This window comes from Eptesicus fuscus, chromosome 21, assembly GCF_027574615.1.
Source record: "Eptesicus fuscus isolate TK198812 chromosome 21, DD_ASM_mEF_20220401, whole genome shotgun sequence".
Taxonomy (NCBI): Eukaryota; Metazoa; Chordata; class Mammalia; order Chiroptera; family Vespertilionidae; genus Eptesicus; species Eptesicus fuscus.
Window position 1 is genome coordinate 30,265,043 of NC_072493.1, and position 14,859 is coordinate 30,279,901.

General features: G+C 45.2%; 1 protein-coding gene across 1 annotated transcript in view; it reads left to right on the top strand.

Annotated features, from left to right (window-relative positions):
• The window catches only part of CDYL2 (chromodomain Y like 2), a 159,941-nt gene that overhangs the window by 128,675 nt on the left and 16,407 nt on the right, over positions 1–14,859 (top strand). Inside the window, exons 3-4 of the mRNA XM_054711032.1 lie at positions 6,111–6,328; positions 14,474–14,646. Coding sequence (XP_054567007.1) covers positions 6,111–6,328; positions 14,474–14,646 — 391 coding nt within the window. The remainder of the gene's footprint in view (positions 1–6,110; positions 6,329–14,473; positions 14,647–14,859) is intronic.

The window sequence follows — 14,859 nt, forward strand, 5'->3', positions numbered from 1 at the left end:
TTAATTAATTCTTTACCTTACCCATGTTCATTTTGAGCATTCTAAACATTCCTGTTTTAAAGTCCTTGTCAGATTGTTTTATGATATTCATTTTATTTTATTTGGAATATTTCATGTCACAAGTGTTGATTTTGTGGGCTAGATTTCTAAGCATTAGATAGCTTCGTGTTTTGGAATTTTGGAGTACAGGCTTGTTTCAAGAAGGAAGTGTTTTGTTATTCTTTGCTTTCTCTTCTTTTCCCTCTCTCTCTCTCTCTAATAGTTGTGTTTGCCTCCACCTGGTCCAGATAACGCCTTAGCCTTGGGCAACACATGGTTTGGTATTGTGGTTGTGCTTTCCTGGCAGGGCCTCATGCCACCCCCTCGTGTCAGGCCGAGGGCCTGGGTCCCCTCTGCCATCTTTCATGGGAAATGTGCTCTCTGCTGCCCCTGAATCTACCCCCTGCCCACCACTCCCGCTCTCAGCCTCACTTCCTACTTTGTGTTGATGTTCTCCCTCTCATACGCACAGACTGTGATCGTGTTGGTGAGCCCAGTATTTACCTGTGTATTTGGAGCAGAGGGTCTGTGTCAGAGCCTGATGTTATGGAGCCTTCTTTTTTTTTTTTTTTAGTCTTCTTAATGGCAGATAGTCCTTTGTATTCGGAAGGAAGGCATGTGAGAAGGTTCGAAGGAAATGGAAGGAGGGAGCATGATGGAGGGTTTCCTATGTCCCAGAAGTGCAGCGCACATCATTCCTTTTACTTTACGACAATTCTGTGAGGCAGGAATGGTTTCTGCCATTCCACACGTGGGAAGTGGGGGGCACAGAGTGGATATTGAGCCACCAGCCTTACAGCTCATGAGAGGGAATGGGGAGGCCTGAACGCTGGCCTGTCACTGGGTTCACCCTCACTTCCAGCTCAGCAGGGCGGTCAGTTCCCTGTGCCTGGAATGCCCCATCGCCTGGCCTGGGTCTGTGCCTCAGGCTTAGAGGGAGGGTGTGGTCTGGGAACAGGCATGTCAGGCTTTGAGGACTCACCAGTTAGTTCCTCTTTTGTGAAATGACTTAGTGTCCTTCAGCTAACACTTACGGAGTGCCTGGGATGAGCTGGGCACTTGTTAAATCCCATATCAGTTCTTTAATTGAAATATCTCAACAACCCTGAAAAGCAGGTACTATTGACCCCATCTAATAATCAAGGACACAAATGCTCAAGAAGCTCATGTGACTTCTTCATAGCTTCTCCCAATTAGCAAATGTAGGGCTGGGCTTCTTACACTGTCTGGCAGCAAAGCCCTAGACTTCCATGCTTCTGGAATGTTCTATTTCCCATGGCGTCTTCCCTGCCAGCTTGCTGCAGTCTTTTCGAAGGTTCAATGCCCCAGAAGGGGAGAGGCTTGAGGGCAGCTCTGTGTGAAGTTAGTTTGTTGGGCTCTGGGATGACTTTCCTCTGGGCCTTCTAAAACACAGGGCCCGTTGTAGCCACTTACAATCAGAAACAGGATCTAATGCAGTATTAATTGACTTTTTTACTTTTCACTGCCCCCACCAAGCAAGCTCCGTAAGGGTAGGGATCTTATTTTTTCAGTTATTTTTTGGATATCCATCCTCTAGTATGATACTAGTGGTCGGCAAACCACGGCTCTCGAGCCACATGTGGCTCTTTGACCCCTTGAGTGTGGCTCTTCCACAAAATACCATGGCCTGGGCGAGTCTATATTGAAGAAGTGGCGTTAGGAGAAGTTTAAGTTTTAAAAACTTTGGCTCTCAAAAGAAATTTCAATCGTTGTACTGTTGATATTTGGCTCTGTTGGCTAATGAGTTTGCAGGACACTGTGATAGCCCATAGGGAGGTGATAATAGATTTTAAGTGAATTAATGAATCCAATGAGAGACAGCTACCTCCTATCCTGGCTTTACCTCTGTGGCTTCCAGCACAGTATTCACTTTTCCTTATCTGCAAAATGGACTCACCGTGGTGATTTCATCAGACTGCTGAGAAATTTAGAGACAACATATAGAGCTCAACACAGCTAACCCTCCCATCCTCCTCCTTGATATCACTGTTAATTAGCATCTTAGTTTGGTTGGGGCATGAGAGGATTTTATTCAGACCCTTCCCAGCCTTGGAAAGCATTTATGTACCAGCACCCTGAGGTTCTGACTTCTCCCCAGGCCGTAACGCGATCACCTCTGCCCCCAGGACCGCCCCATGGATCCGGATCCGCCTGGGCTCCTGCAGAAACTGTGGCCAGCCCCAATTAGGAGGTCCCTCCTAGGAGCTGAAGGTTTTGAGGTTACCCTGAAGACACAGCTCCCTTTACACAAGCCTTTTAATTAAATGCTCAAGTTTACTTTCCAGAGTTCATTGAATCACTTTACCGGCATTGTGGTGTTTGACAAAGCCCAGTTGCTTCGAGTGATGGAAAAGTACAAGACTAGGCAGCTTCGGGGCAGCGGGGAGGACACAGGCACCGCTGCCTCGTGCCCCTTCCAGGCTGGGCGCTCACCTCGGGGAGACCCAGCATTCCCGAGGAGGGGTCGGGTGAAGTACTTCCTGGTCTCTGCCTTTGGCTTGCTTCTTGAGCTTCCAGGACCCCCAATACTAGTTAAGGATCTGAGTCCACCCAGAGGCGGACCCAGGGCTCCAGAGGCCAAGGAACAATTCCCGTGGACTTCCGGTGCACAGGTGATATGCTGGCCTGCGTTGTGTGTGACAGTGGCCCTGCCCTCACAATGCTTACAATGTTGCTGGAGAGAGAGGATCATTGAAATACTTTTATGTCGAGCCGGTCCACGATGACTAGAAAACAAAAGCTAACATTTATTCCTTGTTTACTTATATCATGGGTCCTTTAAATATGTATGTCATTCGATCCTGCTCTCTGAGGATAAGCAGCCAGGACGAGTCCACTCTGTCCACAGTAATTTTCCTAAGGGGGCCAGGTTTGGCCTCAGGGGACCAGCTCCTGGTTGGGATGCAGCATTGCCGTCTCCATCGTGACTTCGTTCCCTTCCTTGCCAAAAATGAAATGAAAGGTCCAGTAATGCTTAGCACAGAGTAAAATCCTTCTCTTTGTTTCCTTGTAGTCTTCCTCCCACATCACTGCAGCCTAGTGAGGTTGTTTTGAGATGGGGCTCCATCCCGTGCCCCCAGCAGAAATGCTGAACTCAAGACTTCCAGGCCTTCATCACTGTTCCAAGTCTAGGGCTTGAGGGAGACTTCTCACGCCTGGGGGTGGGGAACTGCCTGGTGATGGAGGATACCTGGGTTGTCTGGACCCTGCTTCTCAGAGCCTGGTCTTGGGAGTGATGGCAGCACTGTGGGGTGGGCCCGGCAGGCTGGGTTTTCTCCAGGGGGTCCTGATGCCTGCTCAAGTGTAAGAACTCCTGGGCCACGACAAACTTGCCTGCATGTCAGAATCACCCGAGAAGTGTGTTGTGGTTTTAAAAAATTTATTATTAACTTACTGTTGAAATGTGTTCATTATAATATACTTCCCATTTTGTTGTTAATCCTCACCCAAGGATATTTTTTTTTCCATTGCTTTAGAGAGAGTGGGAGGGAGGAGAGAGAGAGAGAGAGAGAGAGAGAGAGAGAGAGAGAGAGAGAAACATAGATGTGTGAGAGAGACACATCATTTGGTTGCCTCCCACATGTGCCCCAACCGGGCCGGGGATTGAACCTGTAACCCAGGTACATGCCCTTGACCAGGAATCGAACTCTTGACTCTTCAGTGTGTGGGCCAACACTCAAGCCACTGGGCAACACTGGCCAGGGCAAATAAACTTCACTTTTTAAACTGGCTCAGGTTTACAGAGAAATTTGGAAGCTAATACAAAGAGTTTCTATATGCCCACACTCAGCCTCTCCTATTATTAATATCTTGCATTTGTGTAGTACATTTGTTACAGTTGATGAACCAGTATTGATGCATTATTATTAACTAAAGTCCATACATCAGTCAGGTTTTCTTAGATCCCACATTACTTTTCATCCCCACATCTCCTTTGGTCCCCCCTGGCTGTGACCGTTTCTCAGACTTTCCTGGCTTTCTAGTCATCATGGCGAGGTTCAGACTTTCCTTCACAGCTTTGAAGTGAACTGATTAGGTCCTTTGCCGAACGCCCCTCCATCTGCATTTGTTTGACAATGGCCTCATGATGTGGGTTACTGAGAGGAAGACCACAGAGGTGAAGTGCCACTCTCTTCCCATCATAATCAAGGGTACATGCTGTCACCTTGACTTATCACTGTGGATGTTGACCTTGATCATCTGGCTGAGGTGGTCTTGGCTTCTCCAACTGTCCATCAGGGTTCTCCGCTGTCAGTTACTCACCCCAGCCCCCAACTTTCCATATTGTACTGTTTGGAAGGAGTCACTGTGTGCAGCCCACACTTAGGAAGTGTGATGTTACGCTCCTCCCCCTTGAAGGCAGAGTGTCTGCACAAACTATCGAGTTTTTGTGTATGGGAGAATTGTCTCTTCTCTCCCATTTACCCACTTACTCCGTCATGTATTTATATCAGTGTGGACATGTGGATCTTGGTTTTACCCTTTCAGTTATAATGCAATACTACTTGATTTTGTTGCTCAAATTGCTCCATCCTTGGCCATCATGAGCTCTTTAACTGCTCTGTGTCCTTTTAGAAAACCCCATCATCGTAAGGTAATTAAAAAATAAATTTAGTGCTTCCTTTCTTTCAGCCATGACAAGCCTATCTGATGTGTTTCCTAGAATCAGCCATTTCTCCAGGGAGCCCTGGTTCCTTTTCTTGAGAACGGTATCAGACATCGAGATCTGGGCCCTGGGTGTGCTTGCTGCTATTGGCATGTCATTGATTCTCTCAGCTGACAGAATAAGGAAATACATGCGTATATATTAACCTGTGTACATACACTTATCTATAAATATTTCTGTATGTAGTCATCTGTAACTGTAGTAAGCTAATAAATCTGAGCTCACGTTGATGTCTTTAATTCTAATCCGTCATCACGTGGATCATTCTAACCTCCTTCCCTTGCTTATCTGTAAGTCTCACGCTGACAGTGAGAAAACTTGTTCCGTCATCTGCTTCACTGTCTACTTAGCTGTTCATTTCCAGCACAGATGTATCATGGTATCAAAAATTTTAACTCCTACCTACTCCCATGGGAACCAGCTTTGTCAACTGAGTACACACTTCTGTACAGGTTATTTTGCCAGTAGTTTTACAGACTCCTCTCAGCCCTAGGCTTCCCTTTCCCCACCCCCTTCAGCGAGGTGGTTTCCTACATTTGTAATACAGTTACATTCTTTGATCACATGCTGCATTCCATCCTGGGAATCTCCCAGTTTCTTCATTTTTTTAAAAAATTGTATACTGTAAGGTACGCTGTCTGTGCTGTAAAGTTCTTTGGGATTCAACAAATGTGTAATGTCTCGTATTCACCATTATGGTGTCATACAGAACAGTTTCACTGCCCTAAAAAAAAAAAAAATCCCCTGAGCTTCACCTATCCACCTCTTCTCATTCCACCCGAACTCCTGGCAACCACTGACCTTTTCACAGTTTCTACACTGTGCCTTTTCTGGAATGTTGTATAATTGGATTCAGGCAATGTGTAGCCTTTTCAGACTAGCTTCTTTAACTTAGTCTGCGTTTAAGATTCGTTCCTGTATTTTTGTGATTTGATAGCTAACTTAGTTTTATTGTAGAATGATACCCCATTGTATGAATGGACCATTGTTTGTTTGTCCATGCACCTGGTGAAGGACATATTGGTTGCTCCCAATCTTTGATGGTTACAAATAGAGCTGCAAGTCTTTTGTTTTGTCTTGTGGCCGTACGCTTTCAAAGCGGTGGTTCCTTTTTGCTAAAAGGCGTCCAAGCAGAAGCAGGCCTGTGTGTGGGAGAGGGGAATCAAGGATCACATGGGGTTCTTTTCAGAGAGCCCTCTCTATTCTCTTCTGAATTTGGAGATCTAGCAAGTGTGGCCCAGGCCCTACACCACCCAGAGCAGAGGCTGCTTGGGGGTCCCAGCCACATCCGACCCTTCCAGTGACAATCTGAATGCTCTCTGAGCTTGCTCTTGCACGATGGTTCCTGTCTTAGTGTCTCACTTGGTTTATCTGATTTTGGAAGGCTCTGCTCTGACCAACGGGGGATTGAACATGCACAGCTCGGTGAAGAGGAAGCTGGACACGGAGAAGGACTACGTCTTTGACAAGAGGCTCAGGTACAGCGTCCGCCAGAATGAAAGCAACTGTCGGTTTCGGGACATTGTCGTGCGGAAGGAAGAGGGGTTCACACACATCCTGCTGTCCAGTCAGACCTCAGACAACAACGCGCTGACCCCCGAGGTGAGGGGGCAGGACCAGAGGGGAGGGTCAGGTTGGGGAGGGCCTCTCATCCATCAGCTCGGGGTGCTGGCTTCTCTTTGTTCCTTCAGGGAGCCTCTGATGGAAGTAGCCAGTGTGCACACAGACACTTGATGGCAGGACACAATTTGCTCATCACTTTCGTGCATTTTCCATTTGATCTTTCTGACTAGGTAACGTTATTGTCCCATTTTACAGATGAAGACGCTGGTAAATGGAGAGATTCAGTCAGCTGGTCAGAACTTAGCCAGAGGAGGCCTCAGGCTGCATTATAATAAGCAAGTCTAATTTCATTGTTGCAGATGGAATGATATTTACTCAGCTCACTTACATTTTTTGACATATAATTCATATACCATAAATTTCACCCTTTTAAAATGAACAATTCAGTGATATTTTTAATATATTTACGAAGTTGCACAACCATCACCACTAATTCCAGAATATTTCCATCACCCCAAATGGAAACCCCGTACTCATTAGCAGTCACTCCCATTCTCTCTCCCTCCAGCCCCTGGCAACCACTGGTCTACTTCCTGTCTCTGTAGATTTGTCTGTTCTGGGCATTTCATAGAAATGGATCATATAGTAGGTGGCCTTCCATGACAGGCTTTCACTCAGCATCACGTTTTCACAGTTTACCCGTGCTGCAGCGTGTGCCAGGGCTTTGCATGAAAATATTCATGGCATGGATGTTTTCCATTTAGTGAATTAGTTCTTCAACTGAAGGAGATTTGGGTTGGTTCCACTTTGACAATTATGAATAATATCGCTATGAACATTTGTGTACAAGTTTTTATATGAACATACATTTAAAAAAATTTTTTAAAATATATTTTATTGATTTTTTACAGAAAGGAAGGGAGAGGGATAGAGAGTTAGAAATATCGATGAGAGAGAAACATCGATCAGCTGTCTCCTGCACACCTCCTACTAGGAATGTGCCCGCAACCAAGGTTCATGCCCTTGACCGGAATCGAACCTGGGACCTTTCAGTCCGCAGGCTGACGCTCTATCCACTGAGCCAAACCGGTTAGGGCTGAACATACGTTTTTAGTTTTCTTGGGTATATTGCTAATTGTGGAATTGCTGAGTGATAAGGTAACTAAGTTTACCTTTCAGAGGAACTGCCAAACTATTTTCCACAGGTACTCACCGTTTTACATTTGTACCAGCAGTGTGTGAGGATTCGAATTTCCCCACATCCTCCCTGACACTTGTTATTGTATCTTTTTATTATTGTGAATCTTCACCTGAGGATATTTTTTCCATTGATTTCTAGAGGGAGGGAGAGAAAAAGAGAGAGAGAAACATTGATGTGAGAGACATTGATTGGTTGCCTCTGACACTCACCCCAACCAGAGCCAGGGATCGAGCCTGCAACCCAGATACATGCCCTTGACTGGGAATTGAACCCATGACCCTTCAGTGCGCAGGCCGATGCTCATACCACTGAGTCACATTGGCCAGGGCTATTGTATCTTTTTTATTAGTCATGCTAGGTAATTAGGTTTTATTAGTTGTGAGGTGGTATCTTATGATTTTAATTTGCATTTTCCTAATGGGAATCTTTTCATGTGTTTATTGGCCATTTGTCTGTCTTCTTTGGAGAAATTTCTCTTCCAATCCTTTGCCTATTTTTATTTTTATTTATTTTTATATATTTTTTTATCTTGAAACTATTACAGATGTCCCCCATTCTCTCCTTTACCCCCTCCATGTAGCCCCCACCCCTTCTCAAGCCTTCATCCCAATACTTTTTTTTTTTAAAATTGGTGTTTTTTATTATTGTGTCTTTATTGTTCTTTATACTATATTCTAGATACTATACCCTTATCTGGTATATGATTTGAAAGTACTCCCACCCATTCTGTGGGTTGTCATTTTACTCTCTATATAGTGTCCTTGGACATACAAGTTCTGAAATTGTGATGAAGTCCAATTTATTTTTTCTAGGTAACTTTTTTAATGCTATTTATTCTGACATCCTAGGTGAACAGAACAGGGAAACAATGACGACTTAATGCAGTTAGGGAGACAACATCACTCAAAATAAGGAGTACTTAGGAGGAACAAAGAAGATATAAATATATATATATATTTTTGAGAGACTCTTAGTGGTGCAGATGTGGGAAGCACTCTTCCAAGCAGTCCTCTCTAGCTCCACCGTCCTCTCTAGCTCTGGGGCAGCAGAGTGGTAAAGGACAAAAACCAGGGCCGTTCCAGCTAGCTGCGACTCTTCAGGCCTTGTATTTGCTCTTTATCCCATTCCATCCCACCAGCACCCTTCTGATGTAGGGTTATTGTGACCACCTCTTCACAGATGAGAAAACAGGCTTAGAGAGATTCACAGGCCCAGGCTCACACAGCTTCGCTTCAGAAGGTCAGGACTGTTGTCAGGTTTGCCCCCATTTCATTTCTCGCACTTAGCGTGGTATCTTCCTGTCCCTGCAGTATCCTGCACTCTTATCTCCATAGTAGCAATGAAGACATGGAGGGTTAACATAGGGGTGTGTTTGAGGGGACACAATCAAGGGTCAAGGAGTGGCTGACCACCCAGACTGGGATTGGTAGGATGGTCTGGCATTGCCCAGTGTATCCAGTACACTTAGGGAGGCCCAGGTGGGGTGGGGTGGCAATTGCTGAGTCCTTGACCTTGCAGTCACATGTCTTATCATAGGCTAGGGCTGTTTTATGGGATTGTGGGTGTGACCCTCAGGAATGATGCCAAGTGTAAGAGAAGGGATGTGGCTAAAGTCTGTGCAGTTTGTGGGGTTCGTGGCTGCTTGTTGCCCCTCCTTTAAGCATGGTGTTCTGGGCTCTCTCCCTCCTCCACCTTCAGGAACCATCTGGGGGTTTTGTGCTGGGCAGACCTCTGTGTCGGCTTCAGAGAAGTCCAGAGCGTGGCTTCCCTCGAAGGCTGCTCTGTACAAGTTATACACCTGCAAACCTTGTTATTTTTAAGCTCATCATAAAGCATCCAACTGAGACCAATTCTTGGATTTTTTTCCTACTTCACTGCTTTTTAAAAGCAGGCTTTAAAAGACACAGCATTTTCCTTCGATTAATCGAGTAAGTGCGAAGTCTCCCAGTTCATCCTGTCCCTTTGGAGTAGCTTTGTGTGTTAACTGTTACTCATCATGGAAAATGTGTTGCTTCTGACTGATGTAAGGTGCATCGGTTCTTACCTCCTGTGGGCTTGGTTAATTAGAGGTCCATTTCTAATTGGTGTCTGTTGGTAACAGAATGGTAGAAAAATGGAAAAAACAACAACACATTGATCTGTTGTTTTTAGCTGTCTTCACAACCAGTGTGGATTGACTACGGATAACCCGGCAACTGGGTAAAGTAGTCCCGGAGAAAGGTCCTGTTGAAATGAAGAGGTGGTGTTAGTGGAGGAATGCAGACTTTGGATTCTAGCCAACCTGGGTGTTGAGTCCTGCCTGCACCAACTCACCACTTCTGTTACCTTAGGAAGTTAGTTTGCCTCCCTGAGCTCCCTCATTTATAGAAGTTATACAGTGTCTAGCTTGTCTGCAAAGAGGCTCACAGAGTACCTGGCACATAGGAGGTATTCAATGGGTGTTCCTATCATTGTTAAGAGGAAACAGAGGCAATTTAATGGCCACCAGCAGACTCGGTCTTGCTCACTCTTGGAGGAACTAGCAGGGCCACCTTCACGGTCATCATTGAATTTCTTTTTCTAATTCAGTGGCCTCATGGGCAAAAATTCATACATTACTAGGTTTGTTAACTAGATTCTGAGGCCAGTGGGTATGTTATAATAATTCTCCTCTCTGGAATAAAGCAAAGAACCAGGAAAAATAATGGAATGCTCCTTAAGGAAAGAGCCAGCAACATAGATTGCCCAACATCTTAGTGATTCAAAGCTCATCAGCTACCCCATTAGGAGAGGACCCCAAGCCCTCACTCAACTGGTTTTCTCCAGTGCTCAGAGACACACCCCAGCATCCATGGGCACACCCGTCATGTGGGAGCCAACCCTCGGCCCTCTTGGTCATACCCCGTACCCACACCATCCCCAAGGCCTGTTAACTTGAGTATCTTGACTAGCTCTCAAATGTGTTTCCTCTCAGTTTCCTTTATAACACTTATAGTCCAGACCACTAGGCTATCTCTTCTGGACTATTGTAATAAACTGCTAACAAGTCTGCCCCCTTTCACGTGTCCTGCCTTTTAATCCATTCACCACAGGGTAGGCAGAGTGATCAGCTGGAAGAGCTAATCTGATCAAGATACACTTTGTACACACACACACACACACACACACACACACACACGTACACACATCATTGGCTTCTGATCACTCTTGTTAAGAATCAAAAACCGTAATGTGGCCTGGGGGGCTGATGCATTCTGACCCTGCCCATCTCTCCAGTTCCATCTCTTATCACACATCACTCTTCTCTCCTCTTGCATTCCAGTTACTCTGGCCTTTTTCCATGCTCACATCTGCCCCAGCACCTTTGTATATACTTGTCTTTCTGACCGAAAATTTTTTCTTTTCCTTCTAACTTAGCAGACCTTTGCTCTTCATTCAGATCTCAGCTCAGCCATCACTTCCACCAGAGAGTCTTCCCTCACCTCCCTGACTGGATCAGGTCTTTCATATGCCTTCCTAGCACTGTGCACCCCTGCCTACCAGAACTTATTGCAGCTGTTAGTGTACATGTAATTGTCTGATAATTTGTTAAATGTCTCATTCCCCCCATTAGCCTATAAACTTTTTGAAGGTTGGATACTGTGCCATTCACTCAATTTAATAACTGTTTATTAAATTCTAGTATGTGCAAATTTCTGGACTAGGTGTTACAAGGGTTATTCAGATGAATAGAATACTATTTCAGCTCCTAAGGGATTGTATTAATCTGTTATTGCATAACAAAGTGCCCTAAACTTAGCATCTTAAGACAACAAACATTTATTATCTCACAGTTTCTGTGGGTCAGGAATCCAGTCGTGGCTTAGCTGATGCTTCTGGCTCAGGCTCTCTCACAAGCCTGCTGTCAAGGTGTTGGCTGGGGCTGCAGCCTCAACCAATGGCTCAACAGAGGAGGATCCACTTCCAAGCTTCCCCAGTGTCAGCAGGTCTCAGGTCCTCACTGGCCAGAGACATTAGTGCCTTGCTATGTGGCTAATCCACGTGGACTATGAGTAACTGCTCCAAGAGCTACTCACTAGCTGGCTACTTGCTTCCCCCAGACTGAGAGCTCAAAAAGGAAGTCAGCAAGAGCAGAGAGCCAGGACAAGCTATAGTCTTTTTGTGTCCAAATCTTCTTGTGAAAGGGACATCCCATCACTTTGCTGTATTCTCGTGGCTAGAAGTGAGTCACTGGGTCCAGGCTACAGTCCAGGGTTGAGGATTACCCAGGGGCGTGAATACCAGAGGCAGGGATCATTGAGGGCCTTCACTGAGGCTGCCCACACAGGGATTTAAATTAGCTAGGAGGCAGGATTAGCTAAGGATGCACACATTCGACAAGGGAGAGTGTCAGAGCGGGGAGTTTAAATACTTGGGCTGTCAGGAGAAGGAAGAGTGTGCATTTACTTGGGTATATGTGGGAAGGCCTTCCGGAAGGTGGTTGCAGTGGAGGTGGCCCTGGGTGACTGAGCTCAGCAAGTAAAGATGAAGTGGAGAGGGGGACCCTGATTTCCTCTCATTTCACACCCCTTCGAATGCATTTGATTATCTGGTTCCAACCCATGGCAGGTCAGAAGCTAGAAGTAGCAGGGGAGGAGGGTGCTTTCTCTAGTGGACACTAACAGCAGGAGTGAGTGGCAAGGGGAATAATTCTCACAAACAGACTTAGGGCTTTAATATGTAGAGAGGTCTGGGAGCATTTGTTCTAGGGGCAAACCCAGGAGCCCCTGAGGGGACTGGTCTGTTTCAGGCCAGCAAGTGGCCACCGAGTAGTGACAGTGGGCAGTGTATTCTGTGTAAGAAGGTAAAGGACGGTGATGCTTTTAACACATTTTACTTTAAACAAACCAGTTACATGATAAAAGTCAGGTCCTTCAAGAAGGTCCCCAGCCGTCAGTCCATATTGGATTATCAACATGAGACAGGCAAAGGCATAGATAGTATACTCACTCGACACGATTTTTAAAAAAATTAAGAAATGTGGTTTGTACATTTGTTGCATCAACAAAACACAAATTTGCTTTTCATTTAATTCACAAAGGAGGTGGCTGCTTCGTTTGATTTTGTTTTTTTACTAATTGACAAGCAAGTGTGACCTCAGAGAGAGACTACTCTCTGGGTCATGAGTAGAATCACGCCTTACAGCAGATTCACGTGTGGGTCAGACTGTCTGCTTTTGGAGGCAGATACATGAAAAGACCCACAAGATAGTGGCCTGTTACCTTTTTTGAAGTTCAAAATGGGTACCTGTGGCTCACACCCTGTGAGAGTGGAAAGTGCTTCTCCGTCCCTCTCACAGAGCATGCGTAGGCCGGCAGATGCTGATTCCGATGGACGTCCAGCTCTGTTTATTCACTCAAATCCATCCATTTATTTCAGTCATTCTACAGTGTGGAGCAGTAGAAAGAGAAGGGGTGTTGGGGTGAGATTCGCATCGTGGTTCTGCCTGTTCCTGGTGACCTTGGAGAACTTCACTGTTCTGAGTTTTCCTTGCTCTACCTACAAAATCGGGATGCTATTCCATTATTCCATTTCTTCCAGGATTTCTGTTTGGAATAAAATATTGTGTGGAAATTACACTGGTACCTCTAAGTGCTTAACAAATGGAGGTTCCCTAAAAAGTATATTTAAAAAACAATACTTTCAGAACATTTCAACACTGTATCCTATGATTATGTCTATTGAATAATCAATAATGATTCCTTAAATGCCTATTCACGCCCTGGTTGGTGTGGCTCAGTTGATTGGGTGTCATCCCATGTCCTGAAAGGTTGCTGGTTCAATTCCCGGTCAGGGCACATACCTGGGTTGTGGGCTCGATCCCTGATAGAAGGCAATGTTCCTCTCTCACACAGATGTTTCTCTCTCTCCTTCTCTCTTTCCCTCTTGCTAAAAATCAATCAAAATCTTTAAAATAAAATAAAAGCCTATTCACTTATTGTCTCCCCCAAGGCACTCTCAGCTTTACCCAGGTAAGTGCACGCCTTGTTTTCTCTTACCATACTCTTTCTGAGCTTGTTTTTTCTTTTCCCATAACTCCTGTTGGATTGAGTGATTGAGCTTTCCTTATGTACTTTGAAGAAGTTATCCATAAGTTATGTTCACATAGTAAAACCCAAATGTAATCGTTACCTGTCCATCGCTCCCAGATACATAACCTAGGTATGCTCTAACTCTGGTCACCCCTTCTCGCATCGGACACAATATTAGTGCCCAGGACCATAGATCTACCTTGTGCACCCCCCATTAGTCAATATCAGTATGGTGATTTTTATCATCAGTTCTTATATTGATTTATTAACACATTTCTTTGGCAGCTTTGTTCCTTGAATGTGAGGTTTTGTGTTTTTTTCTTTCTCTTCTGAATATAGTTTTCTTCTTGAAGTGCATCCTTTTTTAGTTCTTTCAGTGAGAAACATTCTCTTACTGAAAATGCCTACTTTTTACCCTTGCTTTTGAATGATAGTTTAGCTAGATACAGAATTTATGTTGGATGGTTATTTTCTTGGTACCTTGAACATTTTATGGGTCTGATGGCAAAGCCCACTTCCCACCCATAAGCTGTGTAAGGGTCTTTGTTGAATTAAGGATGAGCAAGAGTATAGAATTAATTTGGCTTTTTAGAGATGGCTTACATAGCTCACCTGCTGTGCGCAGGAATTTCCCCCTTGCCTTGAAAAGGGCTAACCAAGCAAATGCTGGAAGATTTGCAGTTACCAGGGCTTAAAGGACTCCAAGCCAGGCCTCCAAGTCTGCAGCCAATGACCCCTCTGCCACCTCCTTAGCCTTCTGTGCCTACTTCAAGGAGGGTGTAGGGAAGCTCCGGTTTTGCTGTTTCTTTGGGAGGTCTGGACATGGCTCATAATCAGGGGAGGCTCCCTGCTCAGACAGAGCAGGTTTTCTCACCTCTGCCCCGGCTTCCAGACAGACATTTAACATCTCCGCAAATCCATGTCTGCCCACAGATCATGAAGGAGGTCCGGCGAGCTCTCTGCAACGCGGCCACAGATGACAGCAAACTGCTACTCCTCAGTGCGGTGGGCAGCGTGTTCTGCAGCGGCCTGGATTACTCCTACCTAATTGGCCGGTTGTCCAGTGACCGGCGAAAGGAGAGCACCCGCATTGCAGAATCCATCAGGTGAGCTCTGCTCCTGTTCGGACACTAGGGGACCCGCCTAGGATTGCCAAATTGAGCACATAAAAATACAGGCTGCTCAGTTAAACTCTTCAAACAACAAATAATGCTGTTGTTGTTTTTAGCATAAGTATGTCCCATGCAACATTTGGGATATACTTACAGTAAAAAATACTTGTTGTTTATATGAAATTTGGAGTTTGATGGACGTCCCGT